General features: G+C 38.8%; 1 protein-coding gene across 2 annotated transcripts in view; it reads right to left on the minus strand.

Annotated features, from left to right (window-relative positions):
• syt7b (synaptotagmin VIIb) overlaps nucleotides 1-19,765 on the minus strand; it is a 191,429-nt gene that overhangs the window by 55,521 nt on the left and 116,143 nt on the right. For both annotated transcript variants that reach the window (XM_041784080.1, XM_041784087.1), the window contains one exon: nucleotides 3,914-4,261. In XM_041784080.1, the coding sequence (XP_041640014.1) occupies nucleotides 3,914-4,261 (348 nt within the window). The remainder of the gene's footprint in view (nucleotides 1-3,913; nucleotides 4,262-19,765) is intronic.

Genomic DNA, 19,765 nt, shown 5'->3' on the forward strand with positions numbered 1-19,765 from the left:
CCAAAACTAAAAAGGATTGAAATTATGTCTTTTTTTCTTCACTGTTAATATTGTCGTCATTATGGGTGTTTGAAATAAGCTTCATTAGCAGACGGGCTGAGAATAACTGATGCCTCCGTGCTTTCATCTTCCTCTTTCATCTGTTTCCTAGAAAATTAATGGGTAAAAATAGAGAAGCAAATTCCTGAAAGGAGGGTTTCAATTGTTTCAGAAAAAAAAGAAACAATTCAAAGAAATGAAGATGAGAAAGCAGAAAGAAATCCATGAAAATTGAGATGGCCTTAAAAAAAATCTGCAGCAAAGGAGCAAAACATGCTAATTTTCAGCTGAAATTCCTCCAACACATCCCTGAAGTGATGAAATTACTCTTATTGAGGTTTGCTGCTGTGTAAAAGGCTATATGGTGGCCTGGACAAATGAACATTTGTATGCTACTAACCTTGTATTTAGCTCTTAGTAACAAAACAACCCACATGAAGGCACATATTTTACACCATACTGGCTTTTCATACATTTCCACCAGCTCTTTTCTTCTCTGTACATCTGCTAACAAAGTGTGCTTTTCCAATGAAAGCCCTTGTGCAGTTTCTTTACCACAGTGTTTCTTCAAGGGCATTCTCAGCACGATTTTTCTCAAACCTTTCAAGCTTTGACATCATTTGTGCCCTGTGTTACTAACCATTTTTTGTGTGATAATTCACTGTGTTATTATGGATTTCTGTGATGAATATGCAGAGTTCTACAGTGCCTGTTAATACTGTTCACCCCACTTACCCTTAAATTGATTTCATAACTCAATTATGTTCAATATAATTTTGCTTTTTTAACCAAAATATTTACAGAAAAACCCTCTTTAATTTCAGATTAAAATCTGACTTCTATAAAGCCATGTCAATTAATAAAAATATGTAATGTAAAATAAGTGACTGCATAAATATCCACCCCCTTCAATTCTGTATTTAGTAGTTGCACCTTTGGATGCAATCAAAGCACTAAGTCTGTGTGGAAAGGTCTCAGTCAGGCTTGCACATCTGGACAATGAAATGCTATTCTTTTCTCATTCACAAAACTACTCAAGCTCTGTCAGGTTGCACGGGGAAGTCAAGCCAAAAATCTGCATTTGGACTGAGGTGTGGGCTTTGACTGGGCCACTCAAAATCATTCATCTAGCTGTTTTTAAAGCGTTTCTGTGAAGTGTTTACTGTATGCTTCAGGTCGTTTTCCTGCAGGAAAATACATCTTCTCATAAGCCATAGTTCTCTTGCAGACTGAATAAGATCGTCCACCAGAATCTTCCTGTATTTTGATACAATTGTTTTACCCTCTACCTTCACAAGCCTTCTGGGGCTGACTGCTGAGATGCATCCCCACAGCATGATGCTGCCACCACTGTACTTCACAGCAGGGATGGTGTGTTTGGGTGATGTGCAGTGTTTGGTGTTCTCCAAACATTGTATCTTGTCTGATTGCCAAAAAGCACCGTTTTAGCCTCATCAGACTAAAAAACCTTCGTTCCCTTGACCAGGCTTTTGGTGAACTCTAGTCAAGTTTAACATGAGTTTTCTTTAACATTGGCTTTCTCTTTGCCATTCTTCCATAAAGCTTTGACTGGTGAAGAACCTGAGCAAAAGTTGTTGTGTGCAGAGTCTCTCCCATCTCAGCTGCTGAAGCTTGTAACTCCTTCAGAGCCAAATCATATTTACCATGATTGATTTATAAAATCAATAAAAGGGTAAACCATCCCAGGGGTTGAATACTTTTTAAAGGCACTGTAAAAGACTGATTCAAATTTTAGCTCAATACTCACTATTTACTTCACTGAAGGTTTCCTGAGCAACACACAAAAAACTTCTTTCAAAATGAGAAGTTTAAAACTTTGTGGTGAACTACAAACTTTTGTAGAATCAAAAACAAGTTTTTGTGCACTGCCTTGTATAAAATATGTATCACTTTTAAGAAAAGCACATCTTGTGTTTTTTAGAATCAGATTCTTTTTTTTTCTGTTTCCCTCCGATCGTTTTCTTCTCAACCCTTTCCATCTCACACTTGTTACAAATTTTTCCTGCCTTCCAGTGCTTTTCTTCTACAACAAGAGGCTGTTTGTTGTAACAATATCGACAACAAGAGGAACACATTAGCACTTGAGAGACAGCACACCACTGGGATTGTGTAAACAGTGACAACATGACGCCCATCGATGAGGTGAATGGATTTGTATGGATGACTGAAAAAGACATGCGTACTTTAACCGGAGGGCTCTGAAATCATTACCACCCACACTGCCTCTATTGATCTGAAATATAAGCAGGGCGGGTCAGTGTTCACACTGTGTGAAACGCATGGGCGAACATGGAAGGTGATACTGCTGCATTTTATCGTTCATACTCCACAGATCACAAATGTATGATACTTCCTCTCATGATAGGATGTTTCCCCCTCCAGGGTCAAAACATGATGCGTTTGGTCCAATGAGATTCATGAGGACGAAGACAATGGGGCGATACCACCTCCATATGTGTGTGCCTTATTTGAATGATGATTCACAGAGGCAGTGAGGTCACTGGCCTGGAGACACTCTTAATGGGAAGACATGCAAAAAGTCCAGGATTGTAGAGCGGTGTATGTGGATGTGTGCGGGTACATGGTAAGGAGGAGACTGGGGGGGAGGGGGGCATATGAGGCTGCTTTGTGGAGCACATCATCTGCAATCTATCATTCACGTCAAGCAGAGGGCCAGAGCTCTAAGTGCTGTATCTCTCAGCAGCCTTCCACATTAGCTGCCCTCCTCACCAGTGGATGAACTGGAAAAATCTCTGGGATCATAAAACCTGGGATAATCTTTTCTCACTGGCAAATGACAAAATATTTCTTTAAACCTTGAGCTCTGGTTTGGAGATTCCATATTTGAAAATCAAGATACCTGCTTAAGGTTGGACTAGCTATACCCTAATTCAAATGTAGCCTAGGTTAAATGAACTGTAAATTCTTACTTACAACTGGTTTTACACTCTACAAACATGTAGATTTGAACATGTAGAAATTCTACATTGTTTTTAGAAATATGACATTTAAGAGATTTTTTGTAATTATTTTGTCAGTTTAATATTGCCCATGATTGATTATTAAATCAATAAATCCAAGGGGGTGAATCCTTTTTTTATAGGCAACGCAAACTACAAACATAGAGACACTCAAGAAGGTTACTATAATGTTAATTTTGAGACCAGAACTAATTTTAGTTTTATCAATAGTCAGCCAACGTTAGATACTAGTCTCTTTGCAGTGTCAGTAACATCATAAATATGTAGATGGGCTCTCATTTTGTCTTGACTTTCAGTCATTGTTGTCTCTACTGCAGGGTCTGTGTCACAGCTTCACCTCCACACAAACTGATGCAGGTGGATGGGCGGCCACAATTGTGTTTCCACGTACATGTAGTTAACAGCAAGAACATCTCAATAAAGTCAGCTTGCCCACACATACTGCATATTGCACCTTACACCACTACTGAACACCTTTTAAGTATTCAGAACCTGGCGCCCTCTTTTAATGAAACTCTCTTGTATCTACTTACGTATATTTTAAATTTTATGAATATTTATTATTTTGTCAATGTGTTATCTTGTGTTGCAAATGGAATATCTTTGCACAACCGAGTAACTGATAAAGTTCTGCTTTTTGCATGCATTAACTGGACATCTAATACTATCTCTGGTGTATTTGGTGAAATCTGTGAAATCATCTCTACCTAATGAACCTGTAAAGCTGGTGACTGAAGGAAAAATGCTGTTGTGTAACACATATCACGGAGAGGAACTTCCCTTCTATCACTGATAGTAGCATTCACATTAAACTGTGTATTCTGTCAGCATTTCTGATGCAACATTTCAGAGTAAAACTTGATGACACTCACAGGAAGGACTTGACGTCCAGCCCTCTGTGGCGGATCTGCTCAACCATGTGATCCCAGCTGCCAGGATTTGACCTCGATCGGCCTGCGCCTGTTCCTCTGTACCGGGAGGCTCCAGCCGGACTCCCCCGGACCCCGCGCGGGCCCCCACGGTGGCCCCCGCCGCCCGGGCCTGTGTGCAGCTGGCCCAGGCTCTGTGAGGTGACTGGGGGGTCGTTAGGACCCGGAGGGGGCTGGTGGGTGAGGGGCTGTTGGAGGCTCTGCTGCCGGACCAGGGGCCGAGGGCGCGCCACGGCCGAGGAGGGGATGTGCTCCAGGGTGGAGGCGGTGGAGAGGGAGGCGTCCCCAAAACTGAGAGATGGATGGAACAAGAAAGACATCAGAGTTAGAGATAGCACCAGGGACAGAGCAGACTTTAGAAAAGATGAGAGAAAATATGATCACGACGTGAAAGAGAAAGTGTGGAGGATAAACATATCGAGTATATACAAAGAATTAGGAGGGACTGAAATGTGTGAGCACAGTGTTTGCAGTGAATATCAAAGGAGGGAGAGGATCAAGAGAGAGCAAACAACAAAGAAGTTCAGTAAAAGATGGAGAAAAAGAAGAGGAGAAATGTCAGAACACTCTGGATTGCTTTGAAAATTCGTATGAAAACACTTTTTCTGAATGCTGTAGATCAATTTGTGTGTTTTTGGCTGCATGCAGTGAGGGGTATTCTTTTCCAGGCTTGTGTCTAAACCTCTGTCTCAGTGGAATTAAAATCAGCCAAAAATGGAGGTGTAATTGTCACTTAGCTCGAGTTTATCTCCCATCTGCAGCGCTAAATTGTTTCTCCACATTCCCTCTCTTCCTTATTAGCCCTGACCTACTTTACCTTCTCGCCCTGTTGCCTTTTGCTTCCACTGCTCCCTCTCTCTGAGGCCCTGTCTGCTCCAGCTTTGTTTCCCTTCCCACTTTCTCCTCCACCATGTAGCCTCTGAGCTCAAATGCACCCTATCTCCTCTGTCCATTCATCTTTTCCTCACCCTCAGCCCTCTCATCAATCTCTGCACACCGTCTCCAATCACTGTTCTTTAAGCCGGCGCTCTAATTACCGGCCTGCTACACTTACAATCATGTAATAGTGCTTCACCTCCTTATCCTCCGCTCAATCACCGGCCTGCCTGATAACTGTAAGCTCGTGCTAAACAGCTCTGTCTGAAGCTAACGCTGTGAGGGAGGATTTACAGCCTGGGCTCGAGTTCTCTGTATTAACTGGACTCTAACTCTGCTGGAGAGCCAGGAGACGAGCACCCTGAGGAGCTGAGCAACTTTGGATCAAGTAAATACAAGACAGAGCGCGTATACATGCACTCGAGCATGCACGCTTTCTCTCTCCCTCTCTCACACTCACATCATGCACAGTATTGGCTCTGTCCTCAGGACAGACTTTGAAGAGAATGTTTATTTACTAGTGATTAATATTTTAGCTGGAAAAATGTGAGATAATTTTTATAAGTTGTTTGCCGGGTTTCTGTTCTAGGAGGAGTGTTAAGGAGCTTGGAAATGGGAGGAGATAATTTTGGCATTTGGGGTTCCAGAAGTGAAACTCTCATTTATTTTCTGCATAAACAACATTAAGCAACTGTTAGCCAGAGCACTTCTGAGGCTGCAATGAAACTCTGAAATGATTCATCAATAAAACAGAAGAGAAACTGCCATCATAAAGCAAGATAAAAAAGAAGGATGAGCATTTGTGCTTATTAGGGAAATGATTTTTATCTTTACAAAAAAAAACAAAAAAAAACAGGGGTTCTCATGGGTGGACAACATCAAAATGAAACCAGAGGACTATGTTGTGAAATCACTACTTAAAAAAAATATATAATATACAATAATGTATACATAACTAGTTGAGGAAAAGAACCACAATCAGAACTAGAAAAGCCTTATCTCCCAATAGTAAAGAATGCTTTAAAAAATTCCTGGATCCAGATGGTGATCTGGATCACTTCCAAAATCTAATCAGTTCTTCCTTATGCCATTACTGACATCCTGAAAATTTCATCCAAATCTGTCCATAACTTTTTGAGTTATGTTGCTAACAAACAAACTAACAAACAAACTAACAAACCCTGCTGATCACATAACCTCCTTGGCGGGGGTAATAAAAGGCACAAAATTGGTTTTAGCCACCGTTAGTTGTGAGCACTTACTGAACCAATTCCTCTTCATTCTCAAAAATTATGAGATGCTGTGGTTTAACGACCTTAATTTGCAATCATAACTCAGGAACCAAATCTTAAGAGAGATAGTCTGACAGATTTATTATCTACAGTATATTTGATTTCACTTGTAACCTTCCTCTGTGAACTTCAACTTTAATGAAGGAAACATAGAGAGACCTACCCTGGCTGGATCAATAGCCTGATCATGCTAGGGAGAGTGCTAGGGCACCCATCTATGGCTTCCCTGCCCTCTCTCTGAGCTCTCCTTTCAGAATTTCTCTAGCTTTTTAAAAAAATTTTCTCTTGCATTCTCTTTACTGAAAGTGTATACTGGCATTAAGAATAGCTGATTTTTGTTTGTGGGGGCCACAAGAGCCCACATGGTTCACCAGTGGTGTAGTGCAGGGTAGCACAGATGTGCAGAGTATTGATAAGAGCAAATCCCTTTCAGGGTTAAAATATTCTTTCAAAATGAATGGCAGTAAATGGGGATGATGGGCTTTCTTTATTAAAATACTAAAATTGAACACATAGAAAAGATGTTTTTTTTAAAAAAGGATTGGCATTGTAACATTAAAAAACAGTAAAGTTACAGTAATATATGAGCATCTGTTCAGACTCTGTCAACCTGGACAATCGACTCCATCCTGTTACAGGATGAGTGATAAACTGACATCACATACTTCATTTTCATCATGTTAAATGAGTTAGCTCTTAACTTTTAAAAGCTGTTTATACGTTGTGAAGAATATGTGTGCAGAATGGCTCCTGCTGTTTCAGAGCGATCACTGGCTCAAAGGCAGCAGAGACATAACACGGGTCAAAACACAACATCATAATGTAAAATTGCATTGCATCATTTGCTTCTATTTTACCTCCATTTTCACATGGACAAAATTGTTGGATGTTTCCTAAACAAACCTGGTGACATCCTGACTCTTGATGCCTAGCTTTAACCTTAAATTAGGGCACAAGTAATTTGTGCTGATTTCAAACCTACATTTAAAATTTGGCAAAATGACTGAGAAGAAGCCTTCTTTTGATCATAACTAACTCTAGAACTGCCAGTGATCTCTTTAAACCTAAAACAGTCAGTGGGTAAAATTAGCCATTATGGATTGCATTGATTTTCATAAATAGTGCTGATCAAGAACTACTATTTAATCACAGACAATAAAGGGCTCTTTAAAGACCCTGTAGAGTGAAAGTGAATCTGTATTTAGGTTTGTTGTATGACAGGTCATTGTGTTATGAACCCCTAAATCCAATTTCAGACAGATAAAAAATCTCTAAGTTTATGAAATTAAACTTCAAAATCATGAAAAACAAGGCAGTAAAATCTGCTCCAGGATGGTGTGGGCGTGTCTGTTGAATAAGCTGAAGCCACGCCTACTCAGGAGAAATACAATCCTCTCAGATTTAAAAAATGTTACAATCTGATTGTTGATCTTATGATCAGAGTGCAGCTGTTTTCTGGCTTAAATTTCGTATGATGCTTTAAATCAGTAATACTCAACCTACATGTGGCTCTTTAGTGATCAGTTGTGGCTCTTTTAAGCCTTACTTAAAAAAAAATCCTCTCAAAATCTCCTAAAAAGGTGTAAACTGTCAGCAGTAAAGACTGCAACAAGTCATATCAATAAATATAAGTTCAAACAAAGAAGACAGACTTTAACTTCCAAATTCAAATGAAAACTTGTGTATTATTACTGCCGGGTGTGCCCAGGACAGAGGAACGTGTAAATAGCTCAGAGGAAGTCTGCTGACGGTGCGTCTCTTCGGTAAGTTAATTCATAGAGGTGTGCTCTCTTGTGTTCAAATTGAAGCCTCTAATGCCCTCATTTTAACAAGTTTCTTCAGTCACTTCCTGCCATACTCGTATTTGATGATGACTTTTGTGATGACCATCATCATCCATAGGCCAAACACAAAACACACAAAAATCCCATTATGAAATAATGTAAAATTGAGTAAAACTTGTCCAAACGTGGGTGTTTTATTTGATCTTAAATATACTAATGATACTGTCAAAAGGGCAGAAACAGAAAAATAAAAGCAACAAACTGGCAGGCAAGAATAATTTGTGAGGAGGAGCTGCAGGTGTGAGGCATGGCCGGTTTTAGCCATTTGGAGGCCCAGGTTAAAGACCAATATGGGGACCCTCCCCCTTTACCTAAAAGCAATAATAATGAGAGAAAAAAAAAACAGAAAGCATAACTTTAAGTTAACAGAGTCACAGAACTACAGTAAATGTCCAAATATGAAATATAAATACCCAAACAGACACCCGTGATTCCTCAGCTTATTGAAAAGCATCTCATAGCTCTAAGTCGGCACATTCTGATATTTTAAAAAAGACTTTAATTACATAAATAAAAACATATGCTTATCATCAGTAAAATATCCTTTCTTCTGACACTATACAGATATTTTTATGTAGCCTATTGCACCCTTTTTAACAGCACAATAATCCACCAATTCACTGTTTCATTTCAGCTATGGATAGATCGATCATCACATGCCCGGTTATCGATGGTGGCTCTCGCAACAGTATTTTTTTGACAGTGTGGCTCTTGGGTAGAATAACGTTGAGTACCACTGCTTTAAATGATCCATAGACCACTGTGGCTGATAGATTTGGCAAATTTACCTCACAATGAACAAAAAAAACAGCATTTAACTGACTGTAAACTTTCATTAAAGGCAGTGACATCAGCTAACAACAGACTGGACTGAGATGAACTGCTCTGTGACTTTTTATTGTAGTGTTAGAGGGGTGGTCATTCCCTACTGGAGGCTCGTGACATCATGAGCCCACATATTTTTCCTGCCCACATTAAACCCAGCCAGAAAAGAGGTGAAAAACCTTCCAAAGGTCTAGAACCAAAATTCAGTCACATGTAGATCTCAGTGTTTTCACATGTGTACAGCAACCAAATTCCGACATATCTACAGTGTTAAGACACAAAGTTTGGATTTCACCTTACAGTGCCTTTAACCACAGAAAGAGACCTGGATTACATTTATCTAATGATCTGTCACATCTGAAAGTGTCTTAAGACTGATCGATCATTCCTAAAAAACATGAGATTCTTCTACACTTAAAGCGCTTATCAAATCTATGGACACTTCACAAAGACTGATCTTTATTAGGCGTATTCTTACTCTGTCTTATGTTTTGTTACTTTGATTGTCCTGATTGTCTTCAACAAAGTGACATTTGTCCAATTAAAGTTCTGTCCTTTCCAAACAGCCTGGGGTGTTGCCCAGATATAAAGTATATGCTATGCCATGTATATGTGAAACAGTCTAAGTGGTGTGCCAGGTTAGTTCTTCTGTCCACTACTCCATAAGGAAAAATACCCTGTAAGACTGAACAGTTGAACGTTGTTGACTAAACACAGTTTTCAATTTAAGTTAATGGTACTCAAGCATTTTAAGTATTTTTGTGACTGAACTCAATTTATTTGACAATCATCCTTTAATCTGCAGAGTTTAAGATGACTGGGCGTTTGACACTTTTGCACCATGAGTGAAGTTACTGATTCAGTTAGACAAGTCCCGTCTTTAAGGAGCAACTTAAGTTGGCCTACCTTGAGTGGCATAACTCTTTAAGATTAAAGTAAGTGATAGAAATATGGGAAAATTGAAGTGAATACAGACCAAAAAGCTTCATGAAAGGTACTTAAACATGTTGCATTGATTTAAACAGAATTTTAAGTACAGGAGGTTTCCAGAGTGTAGTTTAACTTAAAAAGTCAAGTCAAACCAACATAAATGTTAGAGTAATCATTACTCAAAAAATGTACTTCCACTACTAAAACACATTGACGTAATCAGTTTCAACTAAAAGAAATTTACAGCTCCAGTGACACACAACTCTCAGGAAAGATCAGATACTGTACTGTAAACAGATAGATCAACCAACCAAACTTATCTGTGACCATTAATTCCAGTATATAAACGATATGAACTTTAAAAGAACAAAGATGTCTTTACCAATGAATATTTGGTTTAATAATGCAAGTCTGCAGAATTCAGCATAAACCACAAATTACATCATAACAAACAGAGACAGATCATCTTTTATGGACAAACAGAGACGCATAAAGATAGAGATAATGGCCCTCTAGTAGAAAGTTCTGTATTAGACATTATGGCTTTCTTAAACAAACATGCTATTATAGCTGACATCATATAAAATCAATACATCTGGCTGGATTCATGGTGGCATCAAGCCAGACATCTGGGAGCCTGTCCATGTGCTAATGATAACCCCTCTGTTCAGTGTCAGAAATCTGTGAAAAAAGACATTTTAGTAGAAAATGTTTTGTGTTCTACAACAGTGTGTGCTCCATACAGTAATGTAACTGACTTTTGTACACACATGCTTTAAAATGCTGTATATTTACTGTCTGTTGTATAGAAGCAGCAGTCATTCAAAAGCTGTGACAGAGAGCTCCTCTTTATCTGCAGTGTCCTGTTACAGATGTAGAGGGTTATTTTCAAATTTCTTCTTGCTTGAAAGTCAATTAAAGTGACTATAAACCTTGAATGAATCTGTAATTATGGAAAATTGAGAAGGGTGAAAAAATAGGAGACAAAGTCAGAGTGAGAAAAAATACTAACTGTGGAAAGTGATGGAGAGAGAGAGAGAGAGAGAGAGATGGAGGGTGGAGACAGAGAGGTGGAGAGCAATGGAGAGGTAAAAATGCCCAAAAATAGAAACCAATTCCAGCAGAGAAATGGAAATACAGGTAGATCTGACAGAGAGCAAAACAAGAGTGACAGGAGAACCTCCACCACAAGTATAATTGTCTGTTGTTAAAAAGCCACAAGCTGATATTAGCTTTAGTGAAATGTGCCAAATGATTCATTTACTATACTGGAAGCCATTTCTGATGTATACAGTCTGATAAAGACACAAATATCACATCTGAGGGCAGAGTTTTTCTACTCATCTTTTCAATAAATCTACTGAATCCTAGCAGGACACCCAGAAATATTAATATGAAGTTTCTTACAGTTAATTTATGGATAAAAAAATAGGAGGATGAGCCTAACGGATCTACAGCACAGGTTTATTAATCTATTCAGCTTTTGCTCTAGATTTTCTAAATTACTATGTCAGCAAAATGGTACCAAAGACTGTGATAATCTGAGCAATGATTAGTATAGAGATCTTAAATCAATGATTCATTAGTTCCTCAAAGGTCCTGCAGGCATTTCACAAAAACATGCTCCAGTGCACCTTTTATATCAGCATTTACACATCATATATGTACAGGTCAGATTCGTATTTCCACACAGAGGATTCATTGTGGTAGTAAATCATCAGCTCATAAAGAGATGAGGATGATGAGGACGATGAGAAACTTTTTTGTTACATTTCTTGCACACGGTTAATATAGGTTAGATACAGTTAGATAGGCTACACAACACCAACTTGACAAATTTTTCAAGAGAGCTTTAGTAGAAAGGACATGATCAAAAATATCTTCTACACTGCTATTCTTCTCTGCCAGTTTTCAGTAATCAGTGAATTATACTTTTATCCTCTGTTGTTCTGTAGTAAGCCTCAGAAATAAATATCTATATTGCAGAGAAAGTTGAATTTGTTTTGTTTACAGGGAAACAAGGGAAAAGGACTGGAACCACTTTAATAAAGTAAAAATTGGAAATGCGTGATATTAGATTTTTGCAAATATTTGAAATCCCGATAATTACACATTTATTTATGTGGATACAAATATTGATAGTTATAGAAATGCTGTTCCAAGCTAAAATTTAAAGGAATCGGACAGAACAAAGAAAAAGTCGACAGCTGATGTTGGTCAGTTGGTTCTTCCTGAACCTCCACAAACCTACATACAGCAGATGTTTACAGCCAATTTAGGATGATGTTTACAGCCGTTTAAGGCTGATATTTACAGCTAATAAAAGCAGATATTTATTGCCAAAATAGGCCGATATTTACAGCTGGTATATACAAGTGTTTACAACAAATATAGGGGGATATTTACAGCTGATATAGGCCAATATTCACAGCTGATAAAGGCTGATATTTGCAGCTGATATAGGCTGATATTTACAGCTGATATAGGCTGAGATTTACAGCTGATATAGGCTGAGATTTACAGCTGATATAGGCTGAGATTTACAGCTGTAAAGGCTGATATATCATAGCTTTTACTAGTATATAGCTTTTACTAGCTCTGATAGAAAAAAAGGTAAATATGAATATACCAGCTGAGCTAAACAGGCACCCTTAACATCTGTCCTTGACAAATTATGTTTTGTCTGTTGCTTTAAACTTACAAACACATTTAAAGCCTGTTGCTACATAGCTTTGACTTTCAATTGAAGAACCATGGCTATATAATAATATGATTTTATGTCTGTTGTTCTAACTAGTTATGACAAGATTATTTTGCTTGGTGATTTTAATTTTCATGTTAACAACCCTCCTGATTTCAGGGCCCTAGACTTCCTTGATCTTACGGGCTCTCTCTAATCTCACTCAGCATGTAAACAGACCTACACACACTCATGGCAATATTCTGGATTTAGTTATCACCAAGGGAATTAACATTGACATTTCATCCATAACTGAAATACTGGTCTCTGACCACTTCTGCATCTTCTTTAACACAACCATTTCTGCTTTTAATAACAAGCTAGATACTGTTATGGTGACTCAAAAAATTAGCACTGAAAATTTCTCAAATCTTGTCAATACTCTTCCTCCTTCTACATCCAGTAAACTTAAATTCTCAATTGACACAGTAGCTCCTAATCAAACAAAAAGAAAGAAATTAATCCCAAAACAACCATGGAAAACAGCTGCCATTTTTCAGTTAAAAGGAAACTGCAGGAAAGCTGAGAGGAAATGGAGAAAAAGTAACCTTCAAGTTTATTTTAACATTTTTAAAGAACAAATTTTTATTTACAACAACACAGTCAGGAAAGAGAGACAGGCCCATTTCTCAAGGATTATTTTGGAAAATCAAAACAATCCCAAAGTGCTTTTTAATACAATCGACAGACTTAAATCTAAAATCATCGAATACTGACATGAACTCAACTTTTAAATGAGAAGAATTTGCTGATTATTTTAATGAAAAAATGTCTCTATTAGAAAAAGCATTTTAAATCAAACAGCTCAGTCTCCCTGTGATCTCCCTGCTGTTAGTCCCCCAGCAGCACTACCTTCATTTGTGCTAATGACAGGAGATGCCATAGGGGATGTGGTCAGGGTGATGAAGCCTTCCTCTTGTCCCTTAGATCCCATTCCACCCATGCTTTTTAAATCCTGTTACAGTAGCCTCTCATATGAAATTACAAGGTTTTCAAACACTTCTTTTAATTCTGGCATCTTCCCTTCAGCTTTGAAAACCTCCACTGTGAAACCTCTTATTAAAAAACAATTTAGACCCCTTTCAGTTAAATAATTACAGACCATTTTCTAGTCTTCCATTTTTAAGTAAAATTTTAGAAAAAATTGTTTTTAATCAATTATCTGCTCATTTATCCCACAACAGCATTTTAGACTCACTTCAATCCAGTTTTAGAACAAACCACAGCACAGAGACAGCCCTGCTGAAAGTTGTAAACGATGTTAGAATGACTTTAGATTAAAATAACGTGGCAGTCCTCATTCTTTAGACCTTAGTACAGCTTTCGGCACAATTGACTTTAAGATTTTAATCAACCAACTTGAGAAATGGGCCGGTGTTTTAGCCTGGCTAGTTCTTATCTTTTTAACTGACAGTTCTACGTCAGCCTCGGTGCTTGTGTGTCCCAGCCTCATGATTTTAATTATGGTATCCCACAAGGAAGCATTCTTGGACTCATTTTATTCTCACTTTACATGCTTTTTATTGATATTTGCTGTCTGTCTGTTCCTTGTAAAGCACTTTGGGCTACATGTCTTATGTATGAAAGGTGCTACACAAATAAATAAAGCTGAGTTGAATTAAGTATAATAAATATTTTCTTTTGATGATGCATGATAGAGAAATGTAACAAGAGTGAGCGATGTAATGTTGTTAAACTGGAAAAATTAATGGAAGTTTACTTCAAGAAGCAGGGATATACAAATCATCCTCCTCCACTCTAGAGAGGATTCATTTGTACCACTGACCCAATAAAACCACTCCCTGCTGTTTATGCAACAGCCCACTCTGAATTTAAAAAGCCATTACCTTGGGTGAACAAGCACAAAATTTGTGAGGATTTTCTGTGAGCATCTGTTTCGTTTTAAATTCTCAGATCTGTCACAGCCTGAGGAAAATCTGAGCGTGCAGAAAACCAGCACAACTGTGGATCCACTTTGTCTGAGTCTGTCCTGACATCAGCTGGTGGAAGGTTGGCAGCTGACATACAGATAGTATTTGTTTATGAGTGACAAATCCCTTATCAAGCATCACTTACTCATGCACACAAATACAGTCAGCAGCAGCTGGCTGCAGGTCTGCTTCACATCTTCATCTGTGTGGTGTCAAAGTAGCTTCTTTAATGGCTGTCTTTAAAGGTTCATGCAACAATGGCATTCATGATGACTTTACAAATTCACGCTCCTTGATATCCACACCATGCTCCGTTGTCCCCCTGAAGACCCTCATGCGTGACCCCCTGCCACCATGCTCCACTCACTTGCTAAACCGCAGGCCTCCGGCATGCATGTGGCTCTGGACCGTCTGCCAGCGCCCGGCTTTGCTGCCCCCCGTCACCATGCTCCGAACGCTGTCACTGCGACTGGGCCCCGCCCCAGTCCCAGAGCACGCACCAACCCCGCTGCTGCTAGCCCCGGGTGAGGGTCCAGCACCGCCCTGCCCACCCTTATCTGCCCCACTGGAGGGAACAGCGGTGGTGACAAGAGACACGGACAGACAGAAAGAGAGGACCAGGAGAACGTACAGACGAGACAGACGCACAGAGCCGGAGAGCAGAAGAGTCATCAGTGAAGTTATTCAAATGGGTGAGTAAGACACTTTGTGAGCTCTCAGTGCAGCCACAAGTGTCCAGTTCACAACAAAAAACCTGGAGCAGTTGGCCAGACAGTCAGTAAAGAGCAGTGAAGAGGTCTGGGCAGTGTTGACTGTATAACCCTGGGAAAACATTGGAGAAAAATGTTTGTTTTTTTTTCTCTGGATAAAGATAACTTTCAAAGGACTGCACAAGATTGAGGTCCAGTGGGTTATTTGCTGTTAGCAGTGTATTGAGATGGACTTTAATCCTCATTTCAGTTGTAAATATAATGTATATAAAAACATATTCAACTGATCCCTTTTCTTAGCAGCCACACTGCCACTAAAGTCTACTTTTCTGTACATTTGAAACAAGAAATAAGTCAGAGTTTCAAGGATTACAGCCTCAGCATGTCAGCCACATTTTCCTGCACACGGAGGACTACAGTGACCAACCTGCTGGCTGCATGAATAGGGCATAATAGCTTAGTAATGATGCAGATGCATCACCTTCACATTCTTACAGTGCAGAAGCAGCTGATGATAATAAAACACTAATGTCCCTGTGATCTCACAGCAGCTCACCTGCAGCTCATAATGAAAACAGAAGCACTTTTGTCTAATGAGTTTGTGGATCATTTTTTCCAAAGTAAAATCCCATAATGCATTTGTTATCATGCCACCAAACCCACCCCAGATGACCTGGACTCAGACAGACAGACTGTGGACTTCATAACAGGGACACCCCACAGAGTGAGGATGAAACAAACACAAAGCTGCACACCAGGACCATGTCTTCAACAACATTTAGGAAGTGGGCAGAGAGTAAAATGAATAATGTGTCGCTATAAAAGGAGGTAAATACTGTCTTTTACAACTCCGATGGAAATGCAGACACCACTGCTAAAATAGTTTCTGTTGTTCTACTTTTCAAAGAGTTTTGTGGAACTTTAGGCTGTTACTTGGTTGTCAGTGACACATGGTTAAGATAATAAAATAAAATTAAGACCTGCATTTTCCACACAATAAAATCCAAATTGATTTAAAAAGTACATAAAAAACATCAAAAGTTGACCAACATGCTGTGCAATGAAAAATTAAAAACAATAGAAACTCAATAAAACACAAGCTTACATAAAATGTTAAGACCAGTAGAAAGAGGGGGGGATAGAATTCATTTCTCGGTGTGAACACCAGAGAATTAAAATGAGCTTTAAAGATGGATTTAAACCAGGCAGTATGAGGAGAACCGGATATTTGGAAGCAGAGCCCTCCAGAGCTTTGGTGCAGCTAGGCTCTGTCACCCCTGAGCTTCAACTTTGACTTCAGGAGAGTGAGGAGCAAGTGATCGGCAGATCTAACTGTCCATAAGCGTATAGGGTTATAAAAGGTTAGAAAGATAGGAAGGAGCCAGCCCATTTAAAGACTTTTATGTCAGTAATAAATGTTTACAATCAATCCTAAAACACACTTGGAGCCAGTGAAGGGAGGCCAAAGTGGGAAAATGTACTTATGTTTGCCAGTTAAAGATGGCCCACAGGGTTCTAAAAAGCTTTAAACGATTAAGAGAGGCTTGGCCATCACCAGAATAAAGAGCACCACAACAATTGAGATGTGTTGTAATAAAAGCTTGCATGGCTAACTGAAAAGTCATTGAAAGATTAAAGGAATTAACCTGAGATAAAGGTCGATTTAACAAGAAGTGTTAGGCAATTAATATTTGGTGAAATAACCTTTATTTAGTCACGTATTTCATGTGTCTTGGCACGCCAGTCTTTCACGTTTGGCCACTCATGGTGCTAAAATTCCAATTATTTGGAATTTGGGAGAAGTGTTGAACACATCAAGAAAAAATAGTTATTTTTATTGAAGCGCTTGCCTACTAAGAGCAGGACATGATAAAAACTTCCCTCTGATCAGGCCTGCTCACAGAATTGGGTGAATGGGCTCTCCCCAGTTGTGATGAATTGATGATATCAATGCACGTGTGTTGGATCAGTAGCATTGTTGCTAGCATGCATCCCATCTGAAGGTTACCTCATTTTGGAGATAAAAAGTGTGTAAAGCTATTATTGGGTTTGATGTTTAAATTACTGATTTTACCCATTTTGCTACTTTTTGCCCAATGTTGCATTTTTGCCACTTTCAAGCCTTTTTTGCTACTGTTAACCAATTTTTGCAAATTAATAACCCACATTTACCTCTTTTGACTGATTCTTGCCACTTTTTCACACCTTTTCATTACTTTTCTGTCCATTTTTGCCACTTTCAAACAACATACAATTAATTTTGCCCCCTAATCATTTGGACATTTTGCCATTTATTGCCCAATTTCTGACACTTTTGAACCTTATTTGTCTCTTTTTACAATGACTTTTGTTCCATTAAAGTTGTACCAGTTTCTCATACTTTGTTTTGTGGCATCCTGATGTTTGTGCAAAATATGACCTGGCTCTGAAGTCAGACATCACTTTCCTTCTGGTTTAGGTCAGTGTACCCATCCATATTGTTAGTATTATCCAAAAAAAGCTATTCTGCTTGAAAGGGGTTTACATCAACCCTCTGAGCCCTAAGCTATTTTTCAACTTTTTTTTGTCACCTGGACTTATTGTCCTAAAAAACATTAACTGGTGTGCATAGTCAAGCTCTACACATCATTGGAGCTGGATACATATCTTTAAGAGTATGTGTGCTGCAGTAATGTCACTTTAATTTTCAAAAAGTTATGGGACGTTTTTAAGTGTGACACACTAAACAAGAATGACTTTTTTTTTGTTGCACAGATGTTTTCTCTCATCTCTTGGGGACCAAAAAGTGAAAAAAAATCCTTCAGTGACAGAAAGTCACATTTTAACAAAAAAGTCCTTTTGCTCTTTTATATTGGCTGATTATGGGCCATTATCCACAGCAGTTCCTGTCTGCAGTGACACAGAGGGCCACATATCAGGTTCTCCATCTCTTTTGCTCTCCATTATGAGTCATCAGGCCCTCTCCTTCAGTTTTAAGAGAATACACATGCACTGTTTGGCAGAGCATGACATGACCACGGAAGCTTGTCATTGGTTGTTACAGCACATGTGACATCCACTTTGGGAACTCAGTATGAAGGCTAATGCTAAGCTAGCAGAAGAAACTATCGTAAATAGATTAAAAAATGGAAAAAGAAGTTCAATATATGAGTTACTGGTGTGGTTTTTATCTTTAAATACCCTGGGGAATCAAGTTAGTTCCAGGCTTGCAAAGCTACCAAAAGGGCTATGAAGTCATGGATGTCATCAATGAAACAGCAAAACTGAGGTAGCTACACTTTATGGTTTAAAAGTTATTCAGGTTCTTATAACCTGTGTGTACTCTTGTTGTATATGCCAACATCGGTCTCAGAAAAAAGAGCTATATAGAATTTCAAAATGAGGGAACACAACACCATCATAACAGTTTGCAGCAGCTCAGACAGCAGCAGAGATACAGTACAGAGTCACTGATGACTCTGGTCATGAAGGAGTCAAGTGAGTTGTAATTAGAGAGAATAAGAATGAACAGGTTGACTAAATGCTTCAGCAATGTGTGAGATGAATCTAAATGATGAAATGGAGGTTGATACGAAACAGACGTTAAGCCATCCAAACACTTAATTGCCTCACGATGCACAACAGAGGCGGAGTGTCTATTTTTGGAGAAGGGTTCAGTGGAGCAGACTCAGGAGGGCTATCAAGCAGCCTTACAGCACTTACAGTACGCTGAGTGATAGTGGGAGTAGTGGCAATAAATGGGCAGAAAACAGAGCGAGGGGATGGAGAGGTGAGGGGAGTAAAAACACTGAATGACTACATTAGCACAAAACACAACACACACAACAGTGAGGGAAGAACAAACACCACCCCGTTAAAGGAACAGTTAGACATTTTTGACCTGTTAGCTTTCTGGCAGAGATTAGATGAGAAGATTGATATAACTCTCTTTATGGGCTGTTTAATATGAAGCTATAGAGCCAGGTGATAATAATGAAATGGCCTGCACCTATATTTAGCATCTTTATGTCCTCTGAGCTCTGAAAAAGCTTTAACGTAAAACTCAACACACACACATTGATACACTGTTAGCGAAAGGCTGCCAACAAATTAACTCACACGTTCACCTTATGAAGGGTTCAGTATCATCTCCAAGGACATTTCAGCTAGTTAAAAGGATCAAACCATCAATCTTCCAACTTGTGGGAGACCAATTTAACCTCTTTAGCTTAGTTTAGCTTAGCATTAAGGCTGAAAACAGACATGAAAACTAAATATGAGCTATATGTCTATGCTCAGGCTGCCAATCAGACTGCCCTTCTTTGGATCAAGTATCTTTTCAGATGTGATGAAAGCTTTTCGGTTATTTGTAAAGCATTTAACAAGTACAACATTATGAAGAGCTCCATGTTCCTCATTTCAGCACAGAAGGCAGGCTGATCTTTTCCCCTTCAAAAAAGCATACTAATAACAGCCTCAAATAACAACTTTATTCTTGTGTAATTATGACTTTCATCATTTTTGTTTTATTGTAATGTTTTTTCCTCAAACCACCCCTCATAGAATTACAGCCTTTTTCATTAAATGCTGACACTTTATTAGTAGTATTAAAACTAGTAATACATTTTCCCTATAAAATACAACCTTATTTGAATTACATTACAACTC

The sequence above is a fragment of the Cheilinus undulatus genome, linkage group 1 (genome assembly GCF_018320785.1).
Source record: "Cheilinus undulatus linkage group 1, ASM1832078v1, whole genome shotgun sequence".
Classification (NCBI taxonomy): domain Eukaryota; kingdom Metazoa; phylum Chordata; class Actinopteri; order Labriformes; family Labridae; genus Cheilinus; species Cheilinus undulatus.